Here is a 14,994-nt window from a genome sequence, read left to right as displayed (position 1 = left end):
TTCCGAAAGAAACATATCATTTTTTTTCATTTCGATTCTACGAAACAAATTATGTTTAGATGTTAAATTTTGTAATTTTTGGTGAGAAATTGAAAAATTTATCTTGGCGCATTTCTTTTGAGTTTGGCCAAGAATAATTCACTTGGCGGAATTCTTAATTTATATTAACCTACTTACTTTCCTTATTTTTCATTGATGCACGAGAGGAAAAAGGTCCATCGTTCATTCTTTCAAATAAGTGTAACAAAGTGCGTGAACCACATTTTCGTTATTATCGCTTATATAAAATACGCCAAATTTCAAAACGCACCAAAATGTAAATTTACATATATCTTAGGAAATATTGAATAAAAAATTCTGAGTTTTTGCTGATATGCTTAGAAATACATCTACTTTAAGATGATGTTAAAATTTTTGTAGGTTATAATACAAACTTTTTTCGAAAAATTTATAAAAAGTATTCAAAAATACAAATTTTTAAAAGATATAATAAAAATGTATGAATTATATTTGGATTAAGCCTAAATTCGAATTCTGGAAGAAGGAATCAAGTTAGTTTAATAAAAAAAAGAGATATTAATAAATATGTATCTAGTTCAATTAAACATTGAGGAGCTAAAATTTTTAGAACTAATTTTTATAAAAGTACTCGTGAGATTTTTACAAAACTTGGCAGTTTCGCATAATTTGAGTCGCGGAATCGAAATACGAAAAAAAATTGGCATATCATTTCAGAAAAAGTCCTATTTTGTGTCAAAATACCTATATTAAAACCATGCTATATATCAGGGGTCGTCAAACTTCATAACGACAGGAGCCGCATAGTAGATTTCATGAATGTTCGAGAACCGCAAATACATATTTATACCGTTTCAAAAATAATAAGACATGTATTCAATGGAAAGAAACTTTTGAAGTAAATTAATGAGAATTTCGCATTTTTTATGTAATTAAACATGGTTACATATAAATGCAAATACATGTTTTGTTTTCTGCTGGCCTGTATTCAGTAAAGTAAGTCCCAATAAAATATAAATTTGAAATTACTGTATTATGTAGTACTGTTCAGACAGGAAAAGGTAAACATTTTCTTTTTGTTTCCTTTATCCTCCTCCTTTTATAATTGCCGTTTGATTTTAGTAGAAATAAGCTAAAATCCGAAAAATATAAATTGGTCTTTAAGAATACAGTTATGTAAAACATTTTTCATTTGAGTGAATTATAAATAATTAATTAAAAAAAGTGTTTTTTTAAAAAAGTGATTAATAAAGAAACGTGACCATGCCTGCTATATATAAATCTAATAAATACCCTAAGTCGCCCTTTTGAGACCCGAAAAAAGCAAGTTGAAATTTGTCAAACGGGAGATATAGAAATGTCCCATTTTTTTAGGGGGGGCTAGTGTACATGCATACATACAATTCTAAATCCAGTCCACCGGTAATTCTAAATTCATATATTACGTTCCTCAGATTAAATTGATTCCTAAAATAAATAAGTGAAATTTTGAAACAATCCTGTGTAATTACCTTTTTGAAATCTTAACTTTTTGATCACCATTGTATTTAGGTATAACATGGAAGTACGTTATGGGAAATTTTTAAAGCATGTAGAATTTTAATATTATTACGGATTTTGTATTTAGTTAGCTATTTTTAGTAGAACTGTAATTAAAATTGTTTTATATCCAATCACAGTGCAGCAGGAGACTTTTAAGAGAAAGCTACGTTGGAAAAGTAAAAATACAGAAGCACGCGCATTTAACAATGAATAATTAGATATCTCGTAATTCTATTCTTTTGCTTTCCAGAAATCTCGAGAAAACGGAAATTACCAGAAGCTTCTCGTGACTGATTAAAAGGCTTTAAAAAGCTGGAGAGAAACATCTCAGTTCAGTTGTCTACTGACTGTTGTTATTGATTGTAGCGAATTCGCGGTGAGATCGGATTAGCTTTCCTTGCGCTTTGGATTGCGTACTATTTAACGTTTTATTAGTTTAAAATATAACTACTGTGTGATATTGTACGAATATCTTTGAGGGAAAAAATCTAGCATTTTATTACAATACTTGTGATAAGAATAAATTTTATTAACCTTTTATCAGACTTGTGCATTCAATCTATTACGAAACCATATGCACGCAGCAATATTTTTATATACAGTTCATTGTGAAACTCTTATCATATGTTATATGGTTACTGTACACTGTGGATATAAATACCTCCACATGTAAAATTAAAAATATATTGATATTTTATTCTTAACAATTTTATTACATTTAAATTCCTCTTAATAGATACGAGATGGAGAAGGATCGTCTGGCTGATCAGTCTTTTCGTTTGGAGAAAATAAAATCTCTTGTGCAGAGATTTAATGCTATTGTGAGTATTATTCTTTAATGTCTGTTAGGCTTAGTGATATTTATTAATGATCTGTCGTAACGAAGGAACTAAACTGAAATTATAATAATAATAACAATAAAATACATCTGTGACAAGTTTTCGACCTTACGGCCTTGGTTCTAGTGTAGAATTGGGTGCCCCTTCGATTAGCGATAATTTTTGTAAAATTTTGGCGATGAAATCTTATTTCTGGTTACCATGATAGTGTAACTTTGCCTCCTGATTTTTTTAAATAAAAATAGATTGATGTGTACATGGACAAATTTAAACAGTGCGCAATGCCTAGTTTGTGCAATTCTGGGATGTTTTTTTCTTTTTAAATGAAAATAGATCGATGTGTACATGGACACAGAGTTTATGCAATTGTTTGACTTTTTATTTTGGTTCTGCGTAGCGGCCATCTTAAAATTGTGTCTTCCTGGCGCCGATCTTGGCGTCAAAAAAGAATCGCCAAAAAACAAGGGGCACCCAATTGTAAACTTTTACCACGGTCTTTACTTCCATAAATCTCCTATTCCCTAGGGTCACCTATTAGTTCGTACAATACTCCGGAAGTTAAATTTTCCGAAAAACTACAATGAAGATATACGTCGGGTAAGTAATTTCTTGGACGGAAAAGCAGTTTTCTTAAGTTTTAGCAGTAGTTAGATGAGGTATAATGCTTATATGGCATAAATGTACTTTAGAGTAAGTCCTAGGAAGTAGCACGTGATCACTATACACTAACCAAAGTACAAAATCATGATAAAATAGAGATGCAAATAAATGTAGTAAAAATGCAGAAATCATCGTAAAAATAAAATAATGCTTTAAAATATTTGGGTAAACAGTAAAGATGAAACTGAAATTATATATCTATGTCGTAACACAATTAAGAGGCAATCGGCCTAGTGCGGCCTTTACCAATATACACTCATGTCCAAAATTATCTTTACATACCCAAAAATGATGATATTCAATGAAATATCGAATTAATGTGATCCGTATTTGCAGGGAATGTGTGAAAACCAAGCTTAATTAGCATTATCCAATCAAAAGTAATCAAACGGTTTGTGATATGCAAATCTAGGCGTTACGTCATCCAAGGGTGAATCAAGCGCTTTGCGCAAACTGAATATTTGAGTGAATTTCTGCAACATAGCGTTTGATTTCAGTGTGTAGGGACTCAAAGCGGTTTGTTATGGCTTCGAAGTATCATTTGGAAGAATCTGTAAAGTGGCGAATTATCGGCCGTTTAAAAGCAGGGCAGTCAATCATGGAAACAGCCACATGTTTGAATATTTCAAGACAGACAGTCTCTAAGCTATGGAAACAGTTTCAAAATGATGGAAGTGTTGCAAGAAGGCCTGGACAAGGTCGGAAACGAATGACAACTTCTTCTGAAGATCGGTATCTGGCATTAACTGCCCGTCGTAACAGAAAGGCTATTGCTCGCCAGTTAAATTCAGAGCTTGCAGCCGCCACTGGAACTCTTGCATCACTGCAAACAATATACAGAAGACTTAATGAAAAAGGCCTGTATGCCAGAAAGCCAAGGGTATGTGTTTTACTGTCTTCACAGAAAAAGAGGGATCGCTTTAATTGGTGTAAAGAACATCAAAACTGGACTGAACTTCAATGGTCCCATGTTCTCTTTACTGATGAGTCGTGGTTTAGTTTAACTGGTGATTCTAAACGTGTTTACATCTGGAGGGAGTCAGGAACACGAAATGATCCCTCGAACATTGTGGAACATGACCGTTTCGGTAGTGGAGGTGTCATGGTATGGGGTGGAATAATGATTGATGGATGTACGCCCCTACACGTGTTCAGCAGCGGATCTGTGACAGGCCAGATATATCGAGATGAGGTCTTAGATCCTTATGTAAGACTTTTCAGGGGTGCATATGGACCTGACTTTTTATTTATGGATGATAATGCCCGTCCACATCGAGAAAACCTCGTTGATGAATTCCTTGAAAGTGAAGACATTAAGCGAATACCTCGGCCACCAAACTCTCCTGACCTTAACCCGATAGAGAACTTATGGGACTACCTTGGAAGAGCAATTGCATGTATACATCCTCCTCCTAGAGATGTAAATGCTCTGAAGACGGCATTGCTGGAAGAGTGGAGATTAATTCCCCAAACTGTGGTTAACAACGTTATTTCCAGCCTTAAAACACGTTGTGATATGTGTGTACAAGTCAGGGGAAATCATATTCCATATTAAATTCGTAAGACTTAATTCTTTTTCTGAATCATTCCTTTTTTTCTTAACTCTTTTTGTCACACTTTATTACCATTTTTATTGTTTCATGCTACAATTTTATATCATATGAGGTGATCTTCAATTTTTTCTTTTGCATTTATGTGTCATCATGTTATGTATGATTCCACGAAAATTCATTAAATTATAAGTCATAGTCTCTGAGAAATCCGTGAATTTATGCATGTAAACATAATTTTGGACATGAGTGTATTATAAGGAGGGTGTCTTTAATGATTTATTAAAATCCTGACACCATTAATATCTGCCATCGTATTTAACCTATATTCCATTTTAGTTGATTAAATGTGGCAAAACATTTATCGTAATTGATAAGTAATCAATAAAACAATTCGACAAAATAACTGATGATCTGTGGTCATGTTTAATCCATCATAATCGAAATTAGTTGAAACAGTGGATACAAATTCAGCATTGCATATTGTTGTTTCAAAGCAAATTAGAAATCAATGAAAATCTGTGGTTTTATTTTTATTTCCTCCATAACTTTTGATATTAGAATCTTGAGTTGTTCGTTTCAGATTGAGCCCACATTCCTTCAAAATTTTCCTGCTATTATACTGTTCTTTTCTTTTTGTATTTGCGCATGCGTATATATTAGATTGATAGTGACAAGCAAAAATTTCACCAATCAAAATCAAAGAAACAGGAGATTATATTAAATTATTAGATTATTATAGATTATATTATTAGAACTATTATAGATTATATTATTAGATTATTATTAAAAAATATTGAATATTGGTAAAAGCGCAGTTTGAAGAAGCGGGTATTCATTCAGGTAGAGAAAATATATATGCAATATAGATAAAATATGTGAATGCCACGCATGTGCACTCAGATGGTCTTCGGCCGCCTTCGCTACCGATTAATTTGGTCAGTTCCATAGACTGCCCGTAGCAAGCGATTGAACTTTTTTGGGAAAAAAGGTGGACGTCGACCTTTCCCAGCACCCAGAAAAGAATTATAGAAAGTTTGGTGACGATAGCTATAGTAGTGACTGAGTGTATCATGAACAAACAGACATTCTTCTTTATATATAGAGAGAGAGATGTATGAAAGGGTATTGCTAATCTTTCAGTAGAGCCTTGAATACACCAATATAGCCTTGAAATTAGCTTGCTTATAGTTTCTCAAGGCTATTAGAGTTAAATCTCTTGCTCTAGCAGTTATAAATTTTGATCACATGACTAACAAAATACGTAGTATTTTATGTTAATAACAATTGCCAGGAGTTGTATCAAGATTTATTGTCACATTGAAATAGTTAATGAACGCAGTTTTTTAAACTTTGGAGCAAATCTTATTTCAGACTTTTCTTGTACAGACTGTGCAATTATGTGAGGAGTGGTAATTTTTTTCAATCTATATTACAGACTGATGCCATGAATATGACAGTAAAAGAACTGAAAAGACTGTCCAGAAAAGTAAAGACTAATACTGTAAGAAAAGTAAAGATTGATACTGAGGTAAGAAATTTATATTTTGCTATTCCGTAACATGAACAAAAAATATGATATGACCAGAAAATGACCAATTCCATGTTAAGACGTAGAATTGGTGGAATAGCAACGAGCTTTAAGTAAACTATCAACTTCTGGTTGATGGTTTTGAAGTAAAATCTAATTGGCTTATAAACCCTATGGTTCAATGTTAATTATAAACATCACTCATTTTTTAGTATTCCATTCTCTCATACGATGGATATTTGTAACTGTACAGGCTCATGTACACATCAGTTGACACACTTAAAAATATCCCGTCGATCGTGGTATATCCTCTGGTCATCGCATTCACAAATCAATCGCCTAACAAACACAAAATTTTTAAACGCAGCATATCTATAGAATTTAACGAGCTCACAATTTATTGGTCCGTCTTATTTTTCAAGTTAAATAATACTGGTACATAGAAAGGTCTGAAAAAAACCATTTTTTATTTTAGTCAGCCACATAGATGCACAGAATCCGTTATAAGTTATCAAACATGTTGTGGTTTACGACATATGCTTGGAATACGATTCGAGTTCGATGAGTCACGTTGCACACACCACCCTTGTTTACATTCTTCGAGACACTACTACAGTCTGTCTACCACTAGAGCTGTTTCATCGGCATGTCCAGGTGGTGATGGTCGCTAATAGGAACAATGAATAGTATATGCAATTAGAGTGAACCAAATCATTTTTTTTTTGACGAATGCTGGCAGCAAGAAAATGTTTATTATTCGGCTAATAGCTCTCGTAAACCTCATAACTATTTAGTAGTAAGTTCGAATGAATAAGTAGAAATTTGAAAACAATTATTTGAAGAAATATTATTCAACCACGCAACTCCAATAATTAATATAAAATTCTAATAAAAATATCTAAAAGTGAAAACATTTTTATGATTTTTAAGTAAAAAGTAAAGTTTTGTTTATGTGATAAAGTAAAAATATCTCCAAGAAAGAAAAAACTGTATGCTTTTTCCGACTATGCAAAATAGATGGGAAAATGAAAAGGTTAACATAAAATGAAAGGTTATGTCGGCAAGTGAAAAACTCTTAGGAGAAAGTAAAGTATCTGATGTGGGCACCCCACGACTTCATTGAAAGATCTAGGAAAGTACACACATATATATACATATATTTTTTTTTCTGCACTTCATTTAAACTTATTTTCTGGAATTCCATTAGAGATGCATTTCTCATTCAATCGATTCGTGTCTACGCAAAAAATAAATAACTCAAAACATCTTCATTCAAACTTGTAAAATACAAAAAAAAAAATTAAATACCAAATACAATTAAAAACAGCTAAAAAAAGAGTTTTTGCAAAATAACGTATGTTAAAACAATATATATAAATCTAAAATATACTATAAGTCGCGCGTTCAAGACATACAGTGTCTCACAAAAGTGATGGGACACTTGTGCTTTACAAAAGGAAACTGTGGTAAAATAAATTTAAAAAACATGTAAAAATTTTTTGTGAATGTCTTTCATACTTAAATTTAGTAACAATTATTACATAACATACATTTTCTCAAAATATTAAAATATTCATTTAATAAAAATACAATTGTTTAGAACGAAGCAAAAAATGGCTCGCATAAGTGATGGGACACTTACTTTTCCATCAAATATTTATCCAAAAAATTTACTTTTTAAAAGGTTTTAATATTTTGTTTTATTTCCTTTTACTTTTAAAACATGATTTAATCTTCTTGAGATGGACTAATTTTTTTTGTGATTTCTGGAGTGATCTTACCCCATTCTTCCTGAAGCACCGATTTTAATTGTTGTTTTGAAGAAATGGTGTGTTTGCGAATTCTTGACTCCAATTCTTGCCAAATATTCTCTATGGGATTTAAGTCTGGAGATTGTGATGGGGTTTTTATTATTTCAGGACAGTTATACAGCAGTCTGTGTCTGACGTTCAAAGCAGTGTGCTTAGGGTCATTGTCCTGGTAGAATTTAAAATTGTTATGAAGGTTCAATTTTCGTGCTGAAGATTTCAAATTTTGATTTAAAATGTCAATATACTTGTACTGATCCATTATACTGTCGATAAAAACAAGATTACCAACTCCAGCGGACGACATACACCCCCATACCATAACTCCTCCTCCACCATGTTTTACTGTTGGCACCAAGTTCTGTTTGCGAAATTCTTCCCTGGGTTTTCTCCACACCAAGATTCTACCGTCAGAACCAAATATATTAAATTTACTCTCATCAGCAAATATAACTTCATTCCAGTAATCAGAGTTCTTAATGTTGGATTTTGCGAAAGCCAGTGTGAGTTTTCTATTCTTTTCACTTACGAAGAATTTTTTCCTGCTGCTCTACCGTGATATCCAGCAAATCGAATTACTCTTCTAATAGTCTCAGGATTAACAATTACTCCATATAATGCTTGTAAATCAGCAGCAATTTTAGGAGCACTCATTCTTGGATTTTTTTTAATATTTCGATCGATAATTCGCTTTATTCCATTGGATAGTTTTGATGGTCGGCCAGGTCTTCTTTTATCCTGGATCATATGATTCTTTTTATATCGTTTAATGATATTGAAAACTGTTGAACGACTCAAGTTAACTGTTTCAGCAGTTTCTCTAATAGATTTTCCACGTTCAATATCCAAATTAATAACTAATTTTCGAATTTCAGGAAAAGTTTCTTTTTGTTTAGCATTCATGGCTGTACAGAGCTAAAAAACACAAAAATTCCGAAACAAACCGGAGAGAAATACTGCAGACGATTTTATAAATTATTGCCAATTGCTTTTGAGTAAAAATAAAAACCCCAAAAAAATTTTTTATATTAGTACGTAGTAGTATCTAATGGTGTCTCAGCACTTATGTGAGCCATTTTTTGCTCCGTTCTAAACAATTGTATTTTTATTAAATTAATATTTTAATACTTTGAGAAAATGTATGTTATGTAATAATTGTTACTAAATTTAAGTATGAAACACACCCACAAAAATTTTTACATCTTTTTTTAATTTATTTTATTACAGTTTCCTTTTGTAAAACACAAGTGTCCCATCACTTTTGTGAGACACTGTAGTTCAGTTTCGTCATTCGACCGAGTAGAACGAGAGATATAGACCCCGCCCCCCTTTTGATTTGATGTAGTTATCCTAGCAAGTTTTATTTTCTGTTCTGTGTCTTCTCAAAATTATCCCGTTCAGAGCAAAAAATGTCGTTGTTTTAGAAAAAAATATTTTGGTTTACCTAGTTACAGCAGAGAAAGCAGTCTATGTATCTTATGGGGAAAACAGAAACAAATGTTCAAGTAAATTTAACCCATGAGAATTCTAAAGTAAAGCCCGCTTAAAGCTCTCAAATGTAAACTGTCTTTCACTATTGATAATAGGGAGAAAGCCAACAATAGCTGCCAAAAGTTTTCCCTTGAATTCAAAAAATCTAGTTGTACTTAAATGTATTAATAAATTTCCATTTTAGTGGGAGCTGATGAAAGTAGAAGTCACAGTAAATACAAAATAATAGGATAATTGTTTAGCAAAAATAAAACACTACAATCGCTATCATACAACTTAAATAATTTGAAAATGAAGTTCTTAAGTACTTAAGTACAGAATTTTTATAACTATAAAATTCAGATTGAGCCAAAAGTTTCACAAAGCTTTTACATCTATGATTAAAAAAAAAAAAAGAAATTTTACATCATAATGTTTAGGAATTAACTTGGGTGAAAATTTTGTCTCTCGAGACTGCCTTCCAGCTTTCCTGCAAAAACATTTTCTGTAATAGAGTAAATAATGACTTTCTCGCAAATAGATACTAGGCATAATGTCCAAAATAGTAGACCGTTTGTTTTCCGATCTAGATATCAAGTATAAACAAGATAAAAATCTTACCTAGTCAGAAGATTTTCTTTCTTTAATCCAAGCAATCACGGGATATTTTTTATTTACTGAAAAAAATCTACTCAGAAGCAGACAAAAGCCCTCATTATAAACTAAAAATTATATTTTAATTTCACATTGCACATTACTACCTACAGTGGATCTCAAAAGTGTTCTCCACTTTAAGAATTTGCAGAAAAAGTGCTATAGCCCGGAACTGAATTCGAATACAGAGCTCAAATAATTTTTCATGCCATCTTCATGCTGATTTTGAATAAAACCAAATTTTTTGGTTTTAAATATTGGCAAATTTTCTTTTTCTGAAATTGAAAATATAAGGAGGCATAAATAAAACACAGCAGAAAAGTTATCGTACACCGAAACATTTTCGTAAAATTCCATAAATAAAATTATCGTCTGCCATTTTTAAAAATTTTTGCATTTAGGAGACGTTTAAAAAGGTGTTTTGCTTTATTCTTTGCTTGATTATGCTCTTATATTTCATTTAATATTTTAAAATGGGTCGTAGTCATAAGGAAACAACTAGTAGCATTCAAAAATTGATTGTTTCATCATAAGAGTGGAAAATCTATCCGGAATATCGCTAAATTAATAAATTTATCCCATTCTAAGGTGCAATATGTGATAAAATGCTTTAAAGAAGAAAATTGGATCGAAAATAAAATAAGAAGAGGTCATCTGGGAAAGTCTTATCAGAGATTTATAGTTATAAAATTAGTGAAAACTCTATCTTTGAATGTTGTAAAGATTTCGACAGAATTTACTGAAAAGTTTTCTACTTCAGTTTCACCTGAAACTGTTCGACGAGTACTCAGATCAGCTAGATTATTTAGATCAGCTGATCGAGGAAAATATAGAAAACCTAGGCTTTCAATCGCAATAATTATTAATGGTAAATAAGCCCGAAGCGTCTTATTTGCAGGCGAAAGCAAATTTAACGTTTTGGATTCCGGTGGGCATATAATTGTAAGGAGACGAGAAAATGAGGAACCGAATCCCGAGAACTTCGTTGGAACCATGGAGGTAGGAAGTAAGTCCTTTCTTACCTCCATGGTTGGAACAGTAAAGCATGGGGGTGGAGGTGTCCTTGTGTGTGTGGGGGGGGTCATGTCAACACATCAGGATTAGGTAATTTAGTGTTTGTTGGTGGCATAATGAACCATGCTCTTTATTTAAATCTTTTACAAGATAATTTAAAATTACTCGCCCAAAACTGGGGTACTGCCAAACTCGACATAATCTAGTAAATGACTTCACTATACGACTTCCTTCCATACAGAAACTTAACGCTTTCAGTAATATAATCGATATTAATTCTTCCCCTACCACCTGATACTTTTCGTTTAATTCCGATTCCAACCTGATGCCATTAACTAGAGCGGCCTTCAGAACATGAAAGTAGTGTGTCTCGCTGCAGTATTGAACTAAGAGACTTTTACCAATGTCTTTAAATCAACCCAGAGCCTTCCCTTTAAAAACGGAAGCTGATGTTGCTATCTTCTGCCTCCCTAACTAGATACGATAGAAAGTGACTTTTCTAACCCTTTCACAAAATATATTGCAAAGCTTCTACCATCAAAACTGAAGGCTGGATTCATCGAATTAGCCTTATCGTTTTACGGCATCTACAGTGTACTCTATTCCTTCACTTAGGATCCACCAGCTGTTGAGCAATACAATCGCTGAACACCGTCAGGTCTCCCTGGGTTTTGATGTTAGAGCATTTTCATTGTTTTCACTATGCGTAACGTTAATAGGAGCCAGTTTCCCTTAAAAAGTTCCTCCACGAAAGTATTCCTCTCCTTAGGCAGATAGTCCTCGTGTGTTTTGTATTAATGAAATAAACCAAATTGAACCTTCGGTTGCATTTCCCAGCGTTCCTCCCACTTCCAATATGGCAGGGGCTAAACTAAAACTTTTGGAATCTTCAGGCATCCTTAACTATGCATGTTGGGCATTAGTGTGCTGAACTCCATCTACTCTGAATGTTAATTCCTTCAACCACAAAAGACAGACAGACAACTTTTTCCACCGTCTTAGCTTCTAAGTCAAATTTTGTCATGCTTCCAATAAGGTCGTAACATTGTCAGCGCTTCATTAAAATTCTGAATACTTACGAAAATAGTCTGCTTTCATAGCTTGACCTTTTTTTTTATGCTTTTAGAAATATGTGTTTTGTTCTACCATTTGTAAATTTTTTAATGCATGCATAATAAAACAGTTGTTTTAATACAGATGTAGCCAATTTTAACTGTAATTTTTAGCATCATTCTATAATTTAGATAATCAACAAATACTGGCCTTTGTAGTAATATTTATTATCATACTAAAATATTCAATGAATTGCAATGCTAGAACTTGAGGGCAAATTCTTGTTTCCGTTGTACAACTTGAAGCTTAGTACTGACAATATTTCCATTTTTATTACAGACTGAGGCTATGAAAAAAAAAAAAGTTAAAAACAAGAACAAAGAGTGCAGAAAAATGAATGCTGGTTTTGAGGAATTCGTATTGGTATTGAGAACTCCAAAGCGAAGAAAAGCAGCATCTTCTGAAGAGAGTGAAGCATCATTCAAAGAAACAAAGCCAAAGAAAAAACCAAAGGTTGGTAAATGGGTCAGCTCCGATTCTGAATCTGAAAAGAGCATGAGTTCCAGCGAAGAAAGTGAAAGCAGTCAAGAATCAGAAGATCAGTGGAAAGTCAATAAAAGCTGTGAAGGGAATCGAATAAAACTCAACATAAATAAGAAAGCCATTAGTAGTGAAGATGATGATGAATCCACTTCTCGAGAATCTGCACCGAGGAAGCGGGAGAACAAAATCGTCTCAGATGAGAGTGAAGAGGAGGAAAGTTCATCAGAAGATGACAAACAAGACTCTCGGCCATCGTATCAGCCTAACTATGGTCCACCTGAGCAAGTCCCTCCTTTTATTTCAAATCCATATGTAGCAACACCAGTGCCACAGCCTAATGGAGGATTTATGATCCATACTTTGTTACGAGCTAGGAATCCCGAAAACGAAGAAGATGAACTGACAGGTGTTACTGACATAGTTTCATACATCACACAAGAATAAATCTAAATCATGTAAATTACCATTCAGCATTTTAGAGAGCATTTATCAATGTAGATAACTTGTATGTATAAAATCATATTTGCAATATGTTTTATTTCTAGTTTTATATTTCATGCTAAAAGTTTACAAGCTGTTGTCTTTTTTTTTATTGATATTTTGTACAATGATTTGACATTTTTTTATGGCTTTACAAAATTGGTACCGATTCTTTGGTTATTTTCACGTCCTGTTCTTTTTGGAATGGGTTTATTAGTTACTGTTTCTAATGGTAAGTATCAGCTAGGTACTTGAAGTGTAAATATGCAAAGTCCTCCTGGTAGTAGTAAATGCTGTAAGGATCTGTAAGGATGTCTTTTCTCCCTCTCCCCCGTTAAGCTGCCATTACATATGTATATTAAAAAATATTCTGCTTTGGATTTGTATCATGTATTCTGTGTTGCTATTTAGCACCATAGATTTCTGTACACGTGAATGATCTGTATGTCTGTTATTTATATAAGTGTATTGTTTATACATCCTACTTTATCACATGTGTTATAATTTTCATAATTCATATCTATTCAGATGTAAGCTATTTTGTTTTTTAATATTAAACGAATGAAAATTCATTTTTCTGGTGCCTTTATGAACATCTACTCCTAGACTTTAGGTACCAAACCTAATCATTCCCATTTCATGAACTCTATGAACAGATTCTACTTAGTATACTGTCGCTTAAATGTGTAAAAACAATTAACACAGGACTGATTTAATGTTTATTTTACTTTCCTTTCCTTTTCCCACTATTTCCGTGTGTAGCTTGCTGATAGCAAGCTGTATACCGGCTGTCATGAATTAAAAAGTACATTGCAGGTATAGCAAATGCATGAGTGTGTCCGGAGGACAGGATACAAAATGAAAATTTATTTTACTGTATGACAGATTGGTTTAAACTAAGAGCTGGTTTGGCTGTTTACTGGTGACCAAAAAAAGTCGTAAAAAATTCCTTAAAATATACAAATCATTTATTTAAAAAAATGTAGACTGTGCATAAGTGATTTAATTTTTTATATTAGTTTATAGTTTCTGAATGAATTCTGTATTTATTAATATTTCTTAATGCATTCTTATTTTATATTTTAACTTCTAAAAAAATCTATAGAAGGCTGAATTTATATAATTGATGCGCATTAAATTAAAATTACACCTCCTAGTATTTTTAAATGTGTTTATTATACATCAGTTTATGATTCCTTGACATATTTTCTATATCAGTTAAAATTTAATAGAAAATATATGAAAAATGGGTTACATGTAGAAATGAAAAGTATAGAATTCTCAATAAAAATTACCTTCGTATCGATAATGAAGGAAAATTTCAGAAAACATCATAGTTTTTGGAAGCTGATTCTTTTTTTGTTTGTTTTATATTCTTATATGTAGGATAGAAAGATTTATCTGCAATAAATTTAGTTTAAAACTATAATATATATTAAAATACTAAAATATGCACATGTTGGAGCAGTCAGTTTAGTATATACAAAGTGTTCAAAAAATATGCTAGTTTAATTTTGACTTAATAATCTCACTTTTCTGTTTTTCACCTGTTTTGAGGAATATCCTTATTTTTTTATAAAGTCTAAAAGTTAGTGAATGCTGCTGAGAAAGGAGACAAATTATGGATTAGAAACATTTTACAAAATACAGGACTGTAATTGTTCTTCTGGATTCATTTTTTTCCCTCCTGTTAAAATTGTATGTCAGAATGAAAAATACCAAAACTTTTCCAAAATTCAAAACTGATCAAGAAGTACTAAAAGTACAATCAAAATATCAAACAATACATAAAAGAATTTAATATGTAATCAACTTATACATCTATAACTATA

At 32.1% G+C, this 14,994-nt stretch overlaps 1 protein-coding gene across 4 annotated transcripts in view; it reads left to right on the top strand.

Annotated features, from left to right (window-relative positions):
- Positions 1-13,734, top strand: part of LOC146998002 (uncharacterized) — a 233,955-nt gene extending 220,221 nt beyond the window's left edge. For all 4 annotated transcript variants that reach the window (XM_085812931.1, XM_085812932.1, XM_085812933.1 and 1 more), the window contains 3 exons: positions 2,297-2,381; positions 6,048-6,140; positions 12,479-13,734. In XM_085812931.1, the coding sequence (XP_085669057.1) occupies positions 2,297-2,381; positions 6,048-6,140; positions 12,479-13,126 (826 nt within the window). In that variant the 3' untranslated portion in view covers positions 13,127-13,734. The remainder of the gene's footprint in view (positions 1-2,296; positions 2,382-6,047; positions 6,141-12,478) is intronic.
- The last annotated feature ends 1,260 nt before the right edge of the window (positions 13,735-14,994 follow it).

This window comes from Stegodyphus dumicola, chromosome 3 (assembly GCF_044657685.1).
Source record: "Stegodyphus dumicola isolate Sdum_Otavi_A_Nest chromosome 3, ASM4465768v1".
Lineage (NCBI taxonomy): Eukaryota > Metazoa > Arthropoda > Arachnida > Araneae > Eresidae > Stegodyphus > Stegodyphus dumicola.
The sequence above is the reverse complement of the archived record's forward strand: the minus strand, read 5'-3'. Positions and strand labels throughout refer to the sequence as shown.